Source organism: Platichthys flesus, chromosome 5, assembly GCF_949316205.1.
Source record: "Platichthys flesus chromosome 5, fPlaFle2.1, whole genome shotgun sequence".
Taxonomy (NCBI): Eukaryota; Metazoa; Chordata; class Actinopteri; order Pleuronectiformes; family Pleuronectidae; genus Platichthys; species Platichthys flesus.
Genome location: NC_084949.1, coordinates 20838645 through 20859392, shown reverse-complemented (window position 1 = coordinate 20859392; position 20748 = coordinate 20838645). Strand labels below are relative to the sequence as shown.

At 41.7% G+C, this 20748-nt stretch overlaps 1 protein-coding gene across 1 annotated transcript in view; it reads right to left on the bottom strand.

Annotated features, from left to right (window-relative positions):
* Positions 1 to 20748, bottom strand: part of hhip (hedgehog interacting protein) — a 31430-nt gene that overhangs the window by 6858 nt on the left and 3824 nt on the right. The window contains exons 2-11 of the mRNA XM_062387536.1: positions 19602 to 19794; positions 14571 to 14715; positions 13060 to 13261; positions 7315 to 7466; positions 5825 to 5998; positions 5556 to 5699; positions 5273 to 5391; positions 4037 to 4160; positions 3599 to 3744; positions 2395 to 2476 (exon numbers count right to left, since the gene is read on the bottom strand). Of these exons, the coding sequence (XP_062243520.1) occupies positions 2395 to 2476; positions 3599 to 3744; positions 4037 to 4160; positions 5273 to 5391; positions 5556 to 5699; positions 5825 to 5998; positions 7315 to 7466; positions 13060 to 13261; positions 14571 to 14715; positions 19602 to 19794 (1481 nt within the window). The remainder of the gene's footprint in view (positions 1 to 2394; positions 2477 to 3598; positions 3745 to 4036; positions 4161 to 5272; positions 5392 to 5555; positions 5700 to 5824; positions 5999 to 7314; positions 7467 to 13059; positions 13262 to 14570; positions 14716 to 19601; positions 19795 to 20748) is intronic.

Genomic DNA, 20748 nt, shown 5'->3' with positions numbered 1-20748 from the left:
GGGAATGAATAGCGTCCAAACTTGCCAATGAATGCCTGCCTGCAATATTTGAATTTTTACTGAGTTTGAGGGCTACTGCTTCGTTCAAGTACTGTTGCTGGCTCATGGAGGAAGAAGAGGAAACAAAACAAACAAAATCTATATATTAACATATTTTACCTATGATATTAAGACTATTTTTAATCCTTTTTATGTTGTATTTACTTTGAACAAACGTCTTTTGCATTAAATAAAACAAAGGCAGCTCATTCTTCACATTGTAATTGGTAATTCAGAATCTAAACTTTTTAGTCTTATTCTGAACCCTTAAAAACATCTTCAGGTCATCGCATGGAGATAATACGAGTTGAGATACTTCTATCCCACTGCTGTACCACACCCGGGATCTGTCTCGCTTTCCCTTCTTGCTCCTACACCCTCACACCACAACCATTCAGCGTGTTTCAAAATGCATGGTGGCCTATTTATTATTGGAGGGGTACTCCAACTGACAAACAAATACCTAGAAATGAAGTCATCTGGTCAGGACATGTTTACACAAACACTGCTGAGGGATTTTATGGCTGATGTTTCCCTGTTCGCCTCGACCGCTCTCCCCCACAGTTCCTCCTTCCCCCCCCTCTTCTATGTTCCCAAACACAGTTGATCAAAACACAGCGCTCGATGCTATGCTTGACCACAAAAACCACCATACTCTAAAACAAACCTCTTTCTGAGAAAGGTTGTAGGGTCCAGATGTCCCGGCAGTCTGGAAGAGAAAGAAGGGGAGGACCACCAGACTTGATAACGTGCTGAGGTCAGACACGTTAGCTACCCCATTTACTCTCCCCTGTCACCCCCTCTCCATCCTCCCTGTAACCAGATCCTAATAACGAAGCCAGAATGTATTAGGAGTCAAGAATCCAACACCACAGGGTCCACACAGACTAAACAAGTCCAGCTGATGGTGGAAAGAATTGTTCTCCGGGAGAAATGCATCCAACGGCCATGCCAGAAAACATAAATTTGGAGGGAGCCACCAGGGCCCCTTTGAAACATCTGTGGTGTAATTAATTGTGTTAATGCCTGGGTGGCACTGTCGTCACCCAGGAATAATCAGTTGTGGATTTGTTTCTGTTATTATTCGGAGGTATGCAAATTCGCTCTCTCCGAGTCTGTTTCTCTTTCGTTATCTGCCTCTCTTAATCAAATCTGATCCGGCCTGAAGAAATATTATTCATTAGGGACTTTTCCTGTGCATCTAGTGAGTTCATAGTTGGGCACGACCCACACAACGACCTGAGCAGATGGTCCTAGCCCTGCGGTATCTCACTCTGTCAACTTCCCACCATAGTTCTGATAAGAAGATATGAATATTGGGGGGGTGCAGCATTAAATCTAAGAGGCGATTGGTTTCAATTACAAAGTCTGCCTATGTTTGCAGTGATTTCTTTATTGCCAGTCATATATCAGACAGAAAAGCTTATACATCCCTCCTGTGTCATGTGGGATGAATTCATGCCCCGTCTGCATATTTCAGGTCCTGAGTGACAAATGTTTTCTGCATGTACTCAGCTTTGCACAAACAGTTTACAGATCCATCATTATGGGAATAATTTCTAATAGTGTGATGCATGTGGTATATATTGTGACACAGACACACACACACATTTGAATTATGAAGTTGCACTCCTGCACACATTCCAGTGGTTTAACATCAACTAATTAAGCACAAGACTGCACGGAAATGGTCTGGATCACACAACTCAGAGACTAACACCATTCACACGATGACAAATAAGATGTGCACTGCGTTATAAGTATGAACATGTGCTTAAAGTGGCGGTCTCTTTGCTTGACAACAGGTGCCTTTATATTTCTCTTACTCTCAGCAGAATTAACCCTGCTGTCAAATGCTCTGAAAATAAACAGCAGCCAATAGTAACCAAAATGAACATTGGCAGCATTTGTTTTGGCCAAAGCAGGTGGTGATGTGATGACTTGTGTGAAGGGCAGAGAGGTTCTGGTCTGGTGATGTGTGTAAGGGAGGGGGCATGTGTGAGAAGTGAAGACTTCAAGATAATATGTTACTGTTCTGAAAAGTTATTATTGATCGATCCATGGCTCCTTGATCCTCGTCAGATCTCCATATACTCTATAGCTGCTTTCAGACCTGCACTGAACTCTGGAGGGTCTCCAGAGATAATTATCAAGAGGATTCACTGTGAGTGAGTGGGAACATGGACAACACTAAGCAAAACAAAACTAAAAGTGATACAAATATATAAATGCAAGGATGAAAAAGAGATGTCATACACATAGAAGACGCTGACGAAGATGTGAACTTGAAAAGACAAAGAGACTTTTAAGAAATTTATATGGAAAAAAACTAAATTAGTATTTCTTTGACTGTACCTTTTGGGATCCACCAACTTGAAGAGTTTCCCACTATGTGACTGTGCCATGTTTTTACTGCTTGCCAGGATGTAGACTTCGCCTAAAAAAGAAGAACAGACGAGTCACAAAATCCATCTGCATGATTTGCATAGCATTCTTTGTAACGTGCTGAATAATTCCTGGTGATTAACCTCAAGCTTAAGGTCACAAATAAGTGCATAACACTTCAACATCAATTTAGTTAACGTACAAGAATGAGAAAAAAAGGACTCAGGATACAAAGATGTGAGGAGAACCGTAAGAAGCGAGTGTAGCTGAAGCTTCTGCAATGCCGCACTTGCCAAATGACTTGAAAAAATAGTTTAATGGGACAATTGGATACTCATGACTGGGAACCAGGCATATAATTTAATGAGGAACAAGCCTGCGAGGAAAATTCCATAAGAGGACAAATTGTAAACACGTGTCTGTGGGGCCCATACTTTGAGACACACTCCTTCTCATCCCCTCCACCATCCTTCCACCGGTCGCAAATCATGATCAATTGCAGAAATAATACTAAAAAATAATAACTCGTGGCAGACACTGTGATTAAACAGTTCTGATGGCTGTGTCGGTGATCCAGGTCGGGTTTTCATTGTAATCAGAAACACCAGGGCTGACAGTTAATAATTCTTTCAGTGTCTGGTGGGGGTTAAACTGACTGAAAATGTTGTTTATCATATTGACCCGCTCACCTCAGCTCACCCCATCTTATTTTATCGCTGCAGCCTCCAGGTTAACTGTAACACATCTCTCCTCCCCCGCGAAACACTGCCTTGTAGGTGGCCCGATACAAGAAGGGGGTCTTTGCAGTATTATTGCTATCTTATGGAAATGACAATTAATCCCTAAGGACGTTTATACTATTTAATAACCTGTTGGGAATGTGCCACAGAGGTAAAGTCAATCAGGTACTGGTCTCCCTGTTGTTCTGAATGTCTTCTTGTTGGTTGGGTGTTCTACGATCATGTTTCTATCACAAACAATTAATCAATACTCAACAAATTCTAAACCAGGATTTTACATGATTTTGACATCCACTGTTTTGTAATTTGAAGTCAAAAACGAAGATAAAAGAAAGATAGAAAATGCATAGAGAGCAAAACTGAGATTACAGGAAGAGATTGAAAACAAAACATTTTTTATAACTGTGTAAATTTCTTATCACTGCAGCACTGACCCAGTTCGTCCTCTCCGAAACCAAAGATGTGTCCCACGAGCATCGAGCCACAGGAGCCTGCGGAGCCCACACACAGAGCTTTTTCCTGCCACTGTTCACCACTTGCTGATGTTGACAACACAGACTTCTGGAGGATCCGCAAGTTACTGTGGGAAACCAAAACGCACAGGGTCGGGTCATTTACTACAGCCATTGTATTGTCAGTAAATCTCATGCACACATACTGTATCAAACCTTGAACACCAGAGGCCATGAGCCTCATCTCGTGCTTGAGTTCAATAGCCACTAGATTAAGCTAGTACAATATATCAAATACAAAATGGAACCAGCTTTCTACCATAAAGTACACATTGAGGTCTATGAAGATTTCCCAACATACAACATCATGTTACATTATTAATCAGTGCAGTTTCAATAGTCAACCCTTTTCTTACTTACCCATTTTTATCTCCAAACACATAACTGCCGTACAGTCTTCTTGACTGGCAGCCCCTGTAGATGAAGCCTCCCACAGGTGGTGCCCCCCCACTGGACTGCAGGTCATAGACAGAGGGCTCATTTTCTAAAAGAAAGGGATGTAAAGGTCTGATTTAGCCGCTTGTCATCATCCCTCTGCTTTTCGTGAATGCACACATTACCAGACTCGTCATAGAATATCCCATCCCTCTGAGATAGAATGTATTTATTATAAAGTTCATCAAGCAAAATCATAATATTATGATTTTCTTAAATGCTTGTAACAATTTATGTCTAGAGTGCGGTTTTCCTAATTAGAGACACTCACTTCTGTAAGAAAAAAGTGTAAATCTTGTTTTAAGTTGCACAGGAATTCACAAGCGTGATATTGAGGCCACGTGGCACGTTTTTTATTACAATAGTCTTGGCAGGGGGAAATATGAATGGAGGTTCGCTGCTTTTAAAACTTTATGATCCGAGGCTTGGGGCTCTCATTCCCCAACTGAAATCCCTTTGGAGTTTGGGTGACTGGCTAAATCAAGGACATTGCCAAGTGAGAGGTTGGTCTGTGACAAGATCCAGAACACTGAATGGGAGTGAGAGATCAAGGTTGAGAGATGCATTTGTGATGCCAAATCAACTCTCATTGTGGAAAAGATAACCAACAAACCCAGTGTGATTTGGAACAAATCGCAACAATTTGTTTTCTTTGTAGGCGAGGCATTGTCAAGGCACTGGTGTTATTGATTAATCTCTCAATGTGGGATGAATTGGGCCGCTCTCAGCTGCGTTTTCAACAATGTGAAACCAAAATCTAGACAGTGACTGTTGTAGACAGCTTTAAATCTTACTTGTGGACAAATCCTCACATTCCCTTGGCAAATCTGATCTCCACAAGGGGGGAATTGTACGAGATCACATCATTTTCACATTTAAACTTTACTGTCTCTGCACTCTACCCAGCGCATCTTGTGAACTCGCTGCCAAAACACCATGTTCTCACAAAACGAGAGACATTTGTAAAGACATGTCATTTTGAGCTGAATAAATGCAAAAAGTTACCCAAGAGGTTAATAGATCACCATTTCTTTCGCAAGACATAATGACGGCAAACAAAACTCAGAAGATTGCACTCAGATGTTTTTATCATGAATTGCATTAACATCGCAAAAAATAATTCACTCCGACTCCAAACTTGTCAATACAATGATAACTCACCATAATCTTTCCCCTTCATGATCTCCAGAATTCTTCCTGATGTTGTGTTTTTGCCACTGGCATCTGTACAGAGGATTAGGACAGTGCCGTTTTCTGTCTGAAGACGATCCACTGCACACCTACAGTACAGAATATAGGAAATCAATACAGGGACAACACCAGCTAACTACAATGTAGGACATTTACATAAGAGCATACATGGCTGTAGCTGAGGTTTGAAGAGAGCATCTTTTTTCCCAGGAGCATCTGTTAAAGAATTCAATCGTTTAAGTGTTTCACTCACCTGCCTGGGTCATGTAATCCATGGGCAAAGATTTCAGGTGGCTGGTTGGTGCTGTTGAAATACGGGTTGTCCCGCGGTATTGAATATGGTGACGTACAAGAGTCCGTGTCCACATCTACCCTGAGTACGGACCCTGTGAAATCACTGTATTCAAACACACAAAAAAAAAAAAACCTTCACGATGGTTCAAGCTAGAAAAGGATTCAATCTTGGGATTTTAGAAAAAACACTCCAGCATTCATACATGATCGTTTGAGTTGTGGTCTCACCTTAGTCCATCCATTTCCTCCATGTCATCTAGGGTGATCATGCCATCTCCAAGGATGATGTGCAAGAGACCATCAGGGCCGAACAGCAGTTGGCCTCCTAGGTGCTTCCTATGCAGTTCTGCTACTTCCATTAGCACACGGACTGTCCTGGTGTCCACTTGGTTTGGGTTTTTCCTGAGGAAAACATAACACATCATTGTCAATTGTTCTGTCGTCACGCTAAAACAAGTATGTGTCAGTTAACTCAAAACTGCAGCTCAATTGGGAGAAAGGTCACTGAAGAAATGTGATGGTGTAAAATATGTAGGACTAGAAATGTTTTCTCACATGAGCACACACTAGAAAATAATTGGTGTTGGTGGGAAAAGGCTGACATCACACCCCGAAAGAAAATCCAACTTTTAACAAGAGACATTAAGTCTGAATCTAATGCGATACCTCATTAAGGAAAAAGGTGGAGTGTGTTGGTGAAACTCTGAAGATGTTAGCGGTTTCAAAATGTTGCACAATTCTTTGAGCAAAGTGTGGATTTGGCTTCACAATATCAGCAGCAAATATTACATGATGTGTTGTGTTGGTTACTCCTGCAATTTAAAAAAAGCTGTTTGCCAAAGAAAATAAGAAAATGTAACTACCATCAAGTACTTTAACTGTAATTTCTCTATTGGAACCTCAAATTAAGGACTGCAGTCACAAAGACTGCGCACCAAGACTATAATTTAAGATTAGACCATTAAGTCAAACATACAATTGTGATTATGAAAATTAAAATGCAACACTTAAACACGTTCGTGAGAAAAGATTGTTTTCAAAATCACGGGTCATTGTGAAGGGTGTGTGAAGCATCAAGACGGCGAAAGGCAAAACACTACTGTCATTAGGCTGCGTGTTGCAAAACAACGGCAATCACGTATTTCAGCACAGCAGTGAGAGTCAGCTCGCTGGGACGTTTGACCTACATTCTAAATCCCCATAAGACGGAAATTGTTTTCATTGCATCTTTAGAAAAAAATACTCTGTGTATTGCTGAAGCTTTTCTATTTACTGTGATTAACCTGGTTCCTAGTAAAAACTGTGTCTAATGAATGTTGTTGGTTTAAACAACATTCCCTCGAGGATTCTCTGATCAGAGGGATTTCTCTTTATCTTGCTTGCATGAGGGTTTTTACCTATTTAATCATTTCACTATCCAGGAATGAGACTATTGATGAAAAAATATTGAAAAGAGTGTGAGAAGTTTCCCTCTCCTTCACTTTCTCGGATCGATGCAATCTGAACACATTGTAAAATGCATTCAAATGTATGTATCATAGTTCTGTAATATAGATGCATATTATCATTTTTTGTAGAAAAAGTGCACTTTGCATGTGCTGTTTATAATAATTCACAGTCATTACAAAGTAAGTTGGTGAAGACAGTGAAGCAGTGGAAGTTTTTGGGCCCTTTCAGACATTTGAGCAATACATACACACACACACTTCTCCCATTACCTTGAAACGGTGTATTCAACCACACGGAGAATGTGGTCGTGTGGTCCGATGGCCCAGCGCTCTTGGTTGGTGGTGTAGGAGACGTAGAGTTTGCCATTCTTCTTGTAATTGGGGTGGAATACCAGGCTTAGCAGGCCCCTTTCATCTCCGCCCTGCAGTCAGATGAGAAACACAAAAGATCCAGGAGTTAATTATGTCCCTCCACGGCTTCTGCTCGCCTGTGTGTGGGGTTGGAGTCGCCCCCCTCGGTCATCTTCATCATCACCAAGACCACTAACATGCAATCCCTCACACACCCACCACCCCCCTACCCACTTTAATTCTTCAACCTCTCTAATCCCTTTTTTTATTTATCCATCACATTCCCTTTCACACCCCTGCTATTCTCTCATTCTTTCTTTTTCTACCCTCGCCTGTTTCACTTCACACCTTCACCAGCCTCCTTGAATATACCATTACCAACCATTATAAAGCATTTGACTCTGGGTAGAGCTGCACCTCCTCTACAAACCCCCCGCCTTCACCCCGTCTTCCCTCCAGCCTGGTTATGTGCGCTTGTCCTCAGGGTCGGGGGCCCCTGTGACGCCCGGGCCCTCCCGGTGGCCTCCATTGTGCAGTGATTTGTGTGTGTAATCTTTGGGGGATATCCGTGAATGCTACGCTGAGTGGCTGAAAGAATTTATTAGCTCACTCACAGTTCATAGAGAGCACAAAAGTGCAGAGTACTTCAGTCCATGCTTTTTGCTCCCCTGTCCCCTCGCTCTTTCCCGGATCCCGGATTTACACAGAATCCACGCAGAATTCAAGGCTTGGGTGGGGGTGGGGGAATGGAGTAAAAGAGGAAAAAATAAAACCTAAACAAGGAAGAAGCTGCCAACTCCCACTGTCTTGGCAACATGTTTAGAAAACATCTAAATTGCTTGTGTAATATGTAAACCTTTGTCTCACCCCGGAGGCAGCTACATCACTTGTCACCACCCTGGTGGTCCTCCCATCATAGTTAGCTGTAATAATCAGCTATTGCATTTCATTCCCTAGGCAAGAAAGCCATGCCGGCCCTTTATTTATGTTGTACTCCGCCTCACTATTTCTTCTTGACAAATAATAAACCGAATACCAGGCTCAGGTGTGAAGAATGTTTACAAAGTGGTTCCCGTATACGAGTGTGTTATTCCAGATCCACTCGATTCTTTTTTACTTTCACAAAAGTAGTAAAACAACAAAAGTGAGCATCTCGTAAAATAACTTGTCCTGTAGGTATTCCTTCTCAAAAGAGTCAAACAAATCTTGGTCTGAAATAGAGTGGCAGGCGGTGGATAATTGTTGTCCACAGCACAGGGCAAGGAACATAGATTGGTGCATCTGATATTGTAGTTGTGCGTTGGTCCTGTCAAACAACAGCAAAGACACAGGCCCCATGCGAATGCAAAAGAGATGACTCTTTGCAAAGGAATGCACTTGAAGTACCAATGAGCAACAACAGGGGCCCACATGATAAGCCACAGGGGTTCTATAAATCTGAATTTAAAATGAAATGTTGTGAAAGTTGACAAATAAATCTCCAGCCCAAAAGGCAGAGAATTTATGAGCGCTACTTAATGTCAGATCATTGAAGTCAAATAAAAAAAGGAGTTATGTGGGAGTGAATGCAGAGCACTCTACAGCTGCACGTTAGTTGGGAGCAAAGGTGAACACGAACTTTCATCATGGAAAGAGAAATCCTGCACCTCACCTGCAAAATGCTGGATCCACATGTTGGATTCAAGGGAATGCAGTGACCCACAACCACAAAATAAAGTCACCACAGGGAGTGGGTCAAAAACCACAAATCCAAAGAGGCTTAGATGCAGAGCCAAAGGGGGGGGGGGGGGACCACCAGGATACACAGCAGTTAAATGAGCTGAAATATTAGCTGCCTTGCTAATGACCAGCTCCTTCAGGGGAAGGCGCACAGCAGAACTGGCACCATAAGAAACAAACGCTGCATCAGAGAGCTTTACACTGCAGAGCTAATCCAAGGAGATACCCTGATTAAAAAAGACAAAGTGCCAAACTGATTATGGTAAAACTGCTGCCAAAGCTGCAGTAGGTAAGATTAGCTTGGCACAGCCCAGAGACTAATAAACAAGCTTGTTTAGAGAATGCACAAACTACAGGTTTCACATATTGTCGGCTGAGAAGTTAATTTAAAGGATGCACTTACATAATAATAATACTTACATAGTGATAATTCATGGATTTCATTTAAGTTATTAATAAAATATGCATCATTAACTAGATTTCATGAACAGTATATATGCATTAAGATCAGGGAACATGTTGAGGTTAGTTGCTATATTTAAGCTTCAGCTCATCTCTCTCAGACTTTTATGTGGGCTTTATTTATAATGTTATGTTAATGTCTCTGGTTATAGTGCCCGCCATATTCAAACTATATAGGTCACTTTACTGAGTTAACTTAAATAACATCCCCTCCATTTCCCCCTTAAAACTTCTTTTTTTATGACCACCATCCTTCTCTCACAGCCGGGCGAGGGTTTTCTGATTGAATCTCTCATGAGGTTTTATCTCTTCATTTTTCACAAACACCTGCCTCTGCATTCCTCTTTTCCCTCCAATTCTGCTCTCTGTGGGGCTCCGGCTTTGGCACTGTCAAAGAGTTGGCGTCACTCCACAGAGAAAGCTGGGAGAGTGAGGTTCAGGGGATGAGGAGCCGTTGTTATCTCGCATCTCACGGTGCGTTACATGAAATGCTGACCCTGTGTGAGTGGCAGCGGCAGTGACACACAACTACGCTGTGATTCTCAATTCTGCGGGGGCAGCTGTCTTTTGAGTCTTGGTGACGCCGCATGTGTCGGCCCGTGCATTGTTACCCTGAACCTTTTGATCCTTCCTCACTGGCTCGTGGGCATTACTCCATCAAAAGACATTCCACACAAGTTGATTGGAGCACAACAATGTCTACGCCCTTCACTCAAAGACCATCTGAAGCGAGTAAGCTCTCACAATTAAACATCCATGAGAGCCCTCCACCTGTTAATACAGAAATCCTACGGCAAAAACGCGGGTATATCCCATATTACAAATATTGCTCTAACCAATAATGTGATATAATCCATTGTCTGAACTGATCGATTCGCAATAACAATATTTTTTGCAATATCTAGTGACTGTATAATGTCATGCTATCTATCACATCGATCATAAACTGATTCAACTCAATATGTGGAAAAAAAATAATAAAATGCGAAATATATTATAATGAGCTAGATAGTTACAGACTGAAAGTTGAGACATGTAAATTATTAAACAGTGATTGGTAATATCAATTATTAACACCATATTATCTGAATTGATCAGTATGATATCAATTCAATAGTCATTTTAACTGCATGGTTATCATCAGTACCTACATATCCAAACACCCCCGATCTGAGGCATAGAAAGTTCCTAGAGAGACGTTAGCACTTCCGATGTCATGAGCAGACTTCTGTCTGAAGATAATGATGAGATCAACACGAGTGTGACCCCACCCCAGCTTCTCCGCAGAGTAAATAGTGAAGATGAGCGAGGCTACTTATTTTTAGTCTGGATGGGAGCAGCCCTGAGTCCCTGATGACTTTGACAGTGCAGAGCAGCAGACTGAGAGAATAACAGGCTTCGAGTTATTTCTTTTAGCAACTGATATGTTTTGGAGCCCCCCCCACTCACTACTGTTACACAGGCTGATACATGTTAGTGCTACCAGATGTCTTCATGTTTAAAAGCTACTGTCCCTATCACATAGACCCTTGAGCTTCTTTACCGAAGCTGTACAGGCCAGGATGCTGTCAGCAGAGGAGGCAGCTTGGCGTATAAAAAAACACCATACGCCATAGAATATAGAGGTTTAGGGAAAGGTATGGTGTGTTGTGTTTATGTTAGTAATGTTTTTAATGTTAGTATTGTTAGTATTGTATGTTGGAAGCTTTGAAGTTAGCTGCATGCTAGTTCTGGAAGCATTGAAATATTAATATCTTGGTTGTTAACTTTCTATTCATGTGGTGACAGAGGTGTACTGTTTAGTCTATGAGTTGTAATTGACTTTACGTTATTTTATATATTGTATTGCTTTTTTTTATAGAAAAGCAAACTGACTGACAAGTGAAGTGTGAACTGCTTATCGCTGCACCTGAAAGTGTGAAAAATAGTACGTTTCTTTTAAAGTTTTCGCTCAAATAAATTCACATTATCCTTGTAAAAAAAGGTTTATATTGGGTGTAAATGTGTGTTACATAAAAGTATTGGTTATTAAATCTTGACAACAAGATAATGACATAGATATTATGTGTATAAACTGTGACTGTGTGCATGTGTGGTGGTGGTGGTGTGCTGGGGACTGGAATAAAGAGATTGAATTTCAGGAGAACACCCAGAGCGCAGCTTGGAGCCCACAACACCGCAGCGCGGCATTGTTTCTGTGCAGTTCAGCTTAATTGGCACCGGGGGAATGCGTGGAATGGGGGGACAGAAGAGCAGGAGGAAACACAGAACATTTCAATCAAAGCATGTGCAGGGGGCCGATGATAGACCTGCTATCTGCCCTGTCTCCTGGGTGCCTGGGTTCCTCTCTCTGTATAAAGGCAGCTCCATCCTGTTGATGCTGCCAGTAAACACCTCAGCCCTCCCCTGGTTCCGTCTACCCCGTGTGGCTGGGAGCCCGTTCTGGCAGCCAACATCTCAGAATGGGACCCCTGGGGCCTGCAGGGGATTGAGCCACGTCTAATTGTCGTGATGACTTTATCCAAAACCCTATTGGATTGAATGATGATAAGAAAGCTGAGCTGAGTAGGGAGAGCAGTATCCTGCGAGGAGCAGCTGCATACTCAAATGCTGTGCTCTGTTTGACTCCTTGTAAGCAAAGGGTCTTGTCATTGGAGGAGCAGGAGGCATGCGTGATAGATAAACTTCCTGTCTGGAAGTGTGCCTCCTAAACGTCCCAGCTTCCCCATCTTCTGTTGCAATCGAAAACAATTAGTGAACAATTTTCAAAATTCTTAATCTGAGATTCAGTGATGATTATGGATACAAAAATAAATATCAACTTCAAATTACAGCAGAGGTATCTTTGCAAGGGAGATATCCAGAGAGATTTCTTTCCAGCAAAAAAATATATCCCAAAAATCGTACAAATACTTTTTTGGAAATGAAGTCAATCCCTTCAAATAATGTTTAACGGCCATTCAGGGGTATTGAGTTAGGCAGAACTAATTGAAGTATTAAGTAAGTCAACATGGATATTAGAACCCTTAAAGGAACAATATGGGAGAGATTAAGAAAGCCGTTAACCCATCTTGTGATAATTAGCAGAAAATTTGCAGTGAGCTCAATGTGTGCCATACATACAGTTAAATAGCAGATAATAGCATAATGATTAGGTGCGTTCCGATTTGATGAATGGCTGCTAGTTTGGTGCAATTACATAATTGAATGCTAATAGTGAGCAGGCACCGCTTTCAAGAGATTTGTCTTGGCCGGAGATGTTCCTCACACGTTTACATAGGTGCAAACAGTTGCGCTGTAAAGACGAGCTTTCAGGCTCTACAAAATTACTCCCCTACTTCAGAAATATTTCGCAAAAAAAATTCATACTTCCATCAGCCAGATTCCTTCCATTTTCTCTTTTTCTCGTTTTACATCTGGGCTCAAATCAAATCCATATTATCAGACTCCAACTGTATCTCCTTCAGGTAGCGTCAGTCCTACCTTCAGGCCGTTCTGCACCAGCTTGTGGATGTCCAGGAAGGGCTCTTTGATTAGGTCAAGGTCATGGTTGAGTATCCTGACAGTTCCCTCCCTCTCCAGGACAAAGAGCCGCTGAGATCCGTCCCCACAGTGCACCACGGACACCGGCTGCCGCAGACCGCTCAACACCTCCTGGGCACAGTAGCAGTTGTGTTTGTGTTTCCTGGGTAACAAGGAAGATACAGAAGATCAGAGGCTGATCGGCGATGGAGACAAGGGTAGAGTTGGAGTAATTGTAGGGAAGCTTAAAAAAGAACCAGCAATATGTTTACATTCGTAATCCTTTTCTATTGGATCTAATTAAACTTTGGAATTATACATCTATCACTCTGCTGTCTAGGGCAGTAGATATATACAGTATTAAAAGCTCTACTACATTCCTTTTCCATCTCGAGGCTTGGTTTTGACATAAGAAGTCAGATGTTGCATTGCTATTTTCAAGATTTTAGATGGCTGAGGATGACATATGTTTTAAGATGTTTTTTTTATAAATAGTGCATTCTTAACCAGCAAACACCTTAAAAGTTCAGTAAAACTTCAATTTGTCATCCTAATTTCAACCAGTGTCCCTCAAGTGTAAAGACCAAAGTGCTCTGTGAATATATGATAATAACAATTATGATGAACATTTGAGCTCTGCGCCCAAATAAACAGGGCATGTTTGTGCCTGTGTTAATGGGAAGCAGATTATTTATTGTGCAGGTGGTTGCCAGTTATAGAAAATACCATGAACGAGAACAACAATAGTAAAAACTAAGAGCAAGCATTTCTCGTTTTAGACTAGCGACGATGTGGAACTATAGTATCAACACAGGAATGCGAACATGGGGGGACAGCGTCATTGTTTCAAAAACAACTTTATCTCCATCTTTCTGCCTGACCATATTACAATGCATTTCCAAATATCTCCATTTTAGGTGCTCAAAAATGTAGAATAGTGTGGAAGACAGGGATATACATACAACCGGTGATGCATTTTTAAATTAAGTTAGTTGTTTGGATGTAGCCTCAGAGTTTAAGGTGCAAAAGCATCAAATGAACCCACAACTATTAGAAGTCATATGACTTCATGTTGGTTGCTGCTATCCCGGGGCAAATGCTGCAGTTTGGTCTTCTTGCCTTAGGGAAAACAGAGATGAAAGACAGCCCTATCCCCACGCCAACCCTACCCCCCATGGACAAAAGGTCAAATCCGCCCTGTGATGTACAGAGCTTTGCAGTGAGGAAGGCAAACAAAATGATGCAGGATAAGCATTTTCATTATGTGAGCAAAGCTGAACAAAGGCAGTCAAGACAAACTTTAGGATAAGACGAGTAATTCTGACGCAAAGTATGTACCCACGTCAAAATCGACCACTGAACCCAAACATGTGACAGAGGCTGCGCCTGTTACTACAAAAACATAAAAACCAGGGCTGAACGTCATGAATTTGAACTTTCTTCTCAATCCTCAAAAAAATGAAACCACAAACCTGCTGATATCTTCTAGTTTCTCGTCTCCCAAGTAGTTGGAATCTTGCCCTTGTGGTTGCTTTCGTTGAAAATCTGGAAAGCATAGACTGGCATCTCTCCTCCCATAGTATTGGCAGAACTCATCCACATCGGCTTGAAACAGTTCTAGCAAACAGAAACAGACAAAGGCTTACTGTACATTCTGCATTGTTACATGGTTTCCCAATCTAGGCCACAGAACAGAGCCACAGAAAATCGAATGAATACTCTCACAACGTTGTTTTTAATGGTACTTTATTTTGTAACTCGTGTCTGCATTGTGTGTGTGTGCTTGCATGAGTATGAGAGAGAACGAAAGAGTAAACGCAAGACAGAGGAAGAGAGAAAGGATGTGATGTGTTTGTGTGTTGGGGAGGGTTGAAGTTGTGCTTGACGAGCCAAACCAAATTCTGGCTAGACTGGGCTGAAATGAACAAGTGAAGAGAAAGTGGGCCAAACCAAATGCATCACACATTTTAGACGGTGAACTATGCCTCCACCAGAGAGCGAAAATGAAAAAACAATCTCAAATCTAGTTGAATTTCTCTGAGGAAAAAAACACTTTCATTAAAATCTGTTCTGCAACCGAGAAGTAAGAGATGAGGCTCCTGGAGGATCACTTCATTTATCAATAGGAACTTAAAATGGTTCGTTTGGAGTGATAGTTTACACTGTGTGCCTATGTTTGATGCATTTTAATGGCAAATGGAAAGTAAAGACACACCGGTGGCTTTACAACACATCAGGTTTCATCTGAAGGTGGAAATCTAGGCTGCATTACATGATAAAGAATTTGAAACGAACCCAGTATGATATCAGGCTCATTGATCTTTTGAGAGAGTTGACATGTTGGTATCTTGTTGGTTACTGATGCTTTATCCAGAAAAAACTATAGATTGTAGACCTTTACCAAAGTATTAGCTCCACGTGGAGTACAACAGGATTCTGACAGATATGAGATACAAACGAGAGCATTCTAATAAATTGCTTTCAGACGTGCACTGAACTCTCAACATTTTCCTGGCTGTTCGTGAGAATACTACTGAGTCAGTTGCTCCAGACATTTTCGAGAACTTTCACAGCATGCAAGGATCACAATGGAGGCCAACCTGGAAGAATACAAATATCTCAGGTTGGAAAAGAGGGTCCATACAGGGAGATGACCCTGAAAGATATGTCAACTTGGAAAGATTGAGATTCCGGAACTCCAGAAATTGTCCAGACTAAATTTTCTGGACTTTTTCTAGAGTTCATGTCATAAACGGCTTAAGATTACTATTGGATGTCCCATTCAAAATCTCGACAATAGAATTCCACTTTTTATTCGAACCAATATATCTCCTTCCACATTTTCATTATGAGGAAATGGGGCAAACCACTAAAAAGACTTTCCTGTATTTTCTGCAACTAATGACAGTATAAACAGAAAAACCAAACCCAGGCGTTGATGCCCAGACATGCCAACTAAAATCAACAAAGGCCTGTCCTTTCAGCTAGTAAAGTCACATTCTCAAATCCAGCTGGTTTCGAAGGTTCTGCTCACACAGTCTGAACACACAACGAACGCAAGCTCAATCAAATTATCAACAAAAACTAAACTACATTCAGAATGAGGAAAGGAGGTAAATGAAAATCATTGACACTAAGACTAAATACATTTCTCACAGTGGAAAGTGATGGTATTAATAACGTTAAGACTACATTTAAAACAGTACAATTTGTGGTATACACTGTGTCACATGTAAAAAGTTCCTTCCACATTAGTTATTGATGTTTTAATTTATAATCCCAAGTTTATTCAACTAACTGGAGCTAAAACCCTTTTCCTTATTTCCTCAATTCTTCAACATCCAAACCTGTTCCTGTTCTACGACCATTTCAACCAACTCTGACTGTTTTGCATTACTGAGCAACACATGGGCACAGCATGGGAAATGAAGTAATCAACCTGTTAAATATGGCATGTAATTCTGAATAAACAAAAGTGTTTTCAGGGTGAAAGATATTCTTTGTTTCCGCTGCCAAACAAAGGCACGATGTCTCCAAATACTGACTGGTTGTATTTTACTAATTCAGCATGTGAAGTCAAGGTAAAAGTGCCATCACATCATTCCTCATTTCCCGTTGGCCTGTTAGTTTACTCAAAATGTTTCATTGCCAAGGCAAAAAGTAATCTGCATAAACATGAGAGTTGTACACGGCTACGCCTCCAGCCAGTGCAGTCACAACATTATTCCCGGCAGAAAGCAAAGTGTGCAGAGGTTCTCAGAGGCCCCCTGTGACCTAAAAACAATCCTGACAATATTGTTTCCTTTAGTCGGTCCCTCGGAGGACAGAGGAGAGCAAATACACCAGTGATAAAAACACAAACAGGGCTCTCCCTGTGCCTACTTTCATCTCCCTCTCCTGCCACACACCGACCGCAAGGGCTGACCGCACCAAATACTGGAGGTGATAGGATATCCCCTCAAACATCTAAACACAACATGGAGATCAAACACACAGAGAAACACACACATCCCTGGCTTTACCACCCACCCTCTTGTGTCTGCAGTTATCTTAACCATGCTGGTTGGGGACCTCGGGTGCAGGGTGGTGGGCCGGGGGTGAGAGAAGAGGGGAGGAGGATATAAGAAAAAAGGAGTGCAGGGAAGGTGGGGGGCCTCATGGAGAGAAGTGAGAGTCAAGGCAGTAAATGTCTTTACGGAGAAATAGGTGCTAAGCACATGGCCTAATCAAGGGCCCGGAGGAAGTTTCATGGGAGCGGGATGACAGTTATGGATGCTGTAAAGGCTACTGTTTCATTTTAAAACCTGTGGCCTGCGGCTTTGAATTCACAAAGGTTAAGGACATGTCATAACGTCTCTCATGTCTGTGGTCACATTCAATGTTACTACTCCGCATGATAAGATCCAGATCCACAATTTCCAAAATGTTTTCGTTAAATGCTGAAAAAAATGTCTGTTTATGCAAATGTCCAAAAGGAAAAGAAAAATAAGAAAGGAATGGAAGTGATTGGAGAAGAAAAGATATGCAAAAAAGAAAGGGAGAGTAGAAGAGGATAGAAAGGGCGGTGTAGAGAGAGAGAGAAAGAGAGAGAGAGAAAGAGGGAGAGAGAGAGAGCAAGAGAGAGAGAGAGAGAGAGAGAGAGAGAGAGAGAGAGAGAAACAGAACTGTGTCCATATTCCTGGCTCCCCAGTGTTGAAGTTATACTTCCATCTGGTTATCTTCCAAGGCAACCTGGGTGGCCCACCCTAAGTACTTGACATCTTGATGCACTTCAGCAGTTTTACATACACACAACCTTTGTAGAAAAATAAATGTGTCATTCGTCACCACATATGCTGATCTGTGGAGGGCTGAGGGGGGGGGGGGGGGTGTGTGCGGAGAGGAGCACAACAGCAAACAGAGGGAGGGGGATCCTTCTCATGGATTCCTCTCTTGAGCTTTTTTTGGTTTGACTCTCTGAGCCCATATGTCTGTCAGCTTATGAGACAGTAATGTCACCCCAGACACGTCTTCTTCTTCCTTCCTTTCTGTGATCTACGGGACCCCGCCACCCTCAGTGTAGAGCAAGTGTACGCGATATGCCGGCAGGCCATTAGGCCGAGACTTGGATGGACTCGGATTGGAATGTGTGTGTTTGATATTTGACTTGAGCTCCAGCGCACCATGTGGGTGGGTTGCAGACAAGTGTGTTTGAAACTGTTCTCTGTTTGCAGATCTCGGCAGATCTAATCAGCTTGTGGCGACAGAGATTGGAGGAAGACTTGGCTGGAGGAGAAGAGACACTCAAAAAGTGTTTGATCATGTTTGGTATGCACTCTGAAGGCACAGGTACCAGTGATCTTGCGTCCCTTCAAAGGGAATTCTTCAGAAGACCAGATGCTTTCAGGAGGCAGAAGGGCTCCTATCATTTAACAGAAACATATCCACGAGGAAAACGGTTACATCAATGATTTTTTTTTCTTCCCTGTTCTGTGGATCTGTCATGTCTTATTAGAGCTCTTAGTCAGAGACAGCAGGGGCCCAGAGAAGCCAAATTTCCACCAATATTTAAATTAATGTGATTTTAATACCTCAATGAAAACACAGCGGTGGCCTAAAAGCACGAGACACATGTTTTTAAGTGACGGTTTATGTCTGAGGAAGGTGAATGTTAGGTAGTCATGTCTGGACCGCAGCTAGGGTGAGTATGAATCCCAAATACAGAATCAAGTCCAGGAGTTGAGTCTGCAGAGAACAGGTCATAAATAGTCCAGTCAAATTGTCTGGTACACCGGTCATACTGGACTTGCGCATTTTACTTGTTTACTCCCATGTCTACCTTTGATACTTTAATATTTTCTTTTCAATTGTAGAAAAATAACTCAAAAGTGAAGAAGTTCTTTAAAAAATGTAATCTCGGTAAATTTATGCAGCAAAAAATGCATTTCCCTAATCTAAACAGGAAAAAATGTTCCTGCACTTAATGCCAAAAACAGAATACTAGAATACTAGAAAATCACAAATCTCGTTCTGCTATTTGCTGAATCAAACAATGCTGGATCAGCATACAGTTATTTGGTGTCTGTATAGGCAGAGAGAGGTAATTTCACTGATGCATTAGAGTGCAACAGTAAAGCAAAGAGAAGGCAGCGGGCAAGCAAACGGGTGAGACAAGCTCAGCAACAAATGGAGGTGAGGTCAGATGAGGTAAGATTTGAATAAATAAATATTCACCGACCAGACTACTGACGCACCATTTCTTGCATATGTCCAAAAATCTGCCACTTCTACATGTGCAGAATGAGTCTCAATGAGAAAGGAGGCCTGATATGAATTTAATTTATCCCAATCAGAAGTGTCCGTTTCGTTTCAAAATGTAGGAGGAACTGAAGAGAGCATGTATAACGTATGCCTGCTTTCACAACCTGTATTCATGTGTATATATTTGCTTGTGTATCACCAGGTAACCGCACAGGAGCTGTAATTAAAGTCACATTCACAATCATTATTATCTGCGTAATTACCTGGTATGTGCCCCCTGCAGGTGTAGTAGAACTCGCGGCAGAAGTCCTGGCAGAGCCGCGGCAGGTCTGGCTCCCTGTGTGGCATCTTATCCATGTCCGAGGAGTGGAACAACACCTGGGCATTGGGGGAGCAGCGAGCGCACTTGATCTCCTCCAGGAGACGTCCACATTCTGTGTTGTTGGTGGAGAAAATCTGGAAACCACACGCAAACAAGGGCGAATGCATGATTAAAATGGTTGGCTGTAAACTTTTACCTCTGAATACACATTAGCCAGTCAAGCCAACATTTGGAAAATATTGACATCATTTACATTACACCATGTGGCAAGGAAAGTTCAGATCGCAGAGTGCATGTTCAAATGTTCATCATCAGAAAATCCAGATGACTTGAGATGCTTTTTAAGATTTTCAAGAACTTTAACCACTGATCCTAGTGAGCCCAAATGAACTTTTATGGGCAAGTAAAAGTTTGTAATTGACTTTTTCAATGTGTATGTATACAAGCCCCATGCAATGTGTAACATTAATGCTTTTAATTAAATGTTTAGACGCTAGTCACAATAAAAAACAGATGCCTGAGCAGTTTCCATCCCTCGCCACATTTTTCCATTTAACAAATTAGCCAAACCTGCCCCCAGGTACCACACAGACAGGGATCAGGGATTTCTAACCAACAGAATTAGTCTTGAGATACAACAGCACATTCAGATAGAAACTGTATGTTTACAACACCCTGCTCCCATATGTCACATGCAGAGTGAGACAGTCTCTGGCTGGCAACAAGGTGTGAAGCAACCAGTTGTTACTGCTTCCTGCTGCCTGAAGCATTACTTCACACATCACGTTGTATGTTATCATGGAGTTTGTCTATATTCTTCTCTATCTTAGCAAGCAGTTAAGTTTGGACAGTGACTGTACCGTCTGAAGTTGTACTGAACAGTTTGTTCAGACAGCAAATTTATTTTTCATTGCATCATCAGTAGAATTTAGAAATAAGAGGGAGATGGTCTGAATGAAAGTCTGCAGCATCTCTTCATTACAAGTATCAACACACCACAATTCTCACTGCAGAGGAACTCCAAATGCACACAAACTGAATTATATCAAAACCCTGCAACTGGAGAATTTAAATTTATCCAACTTTTA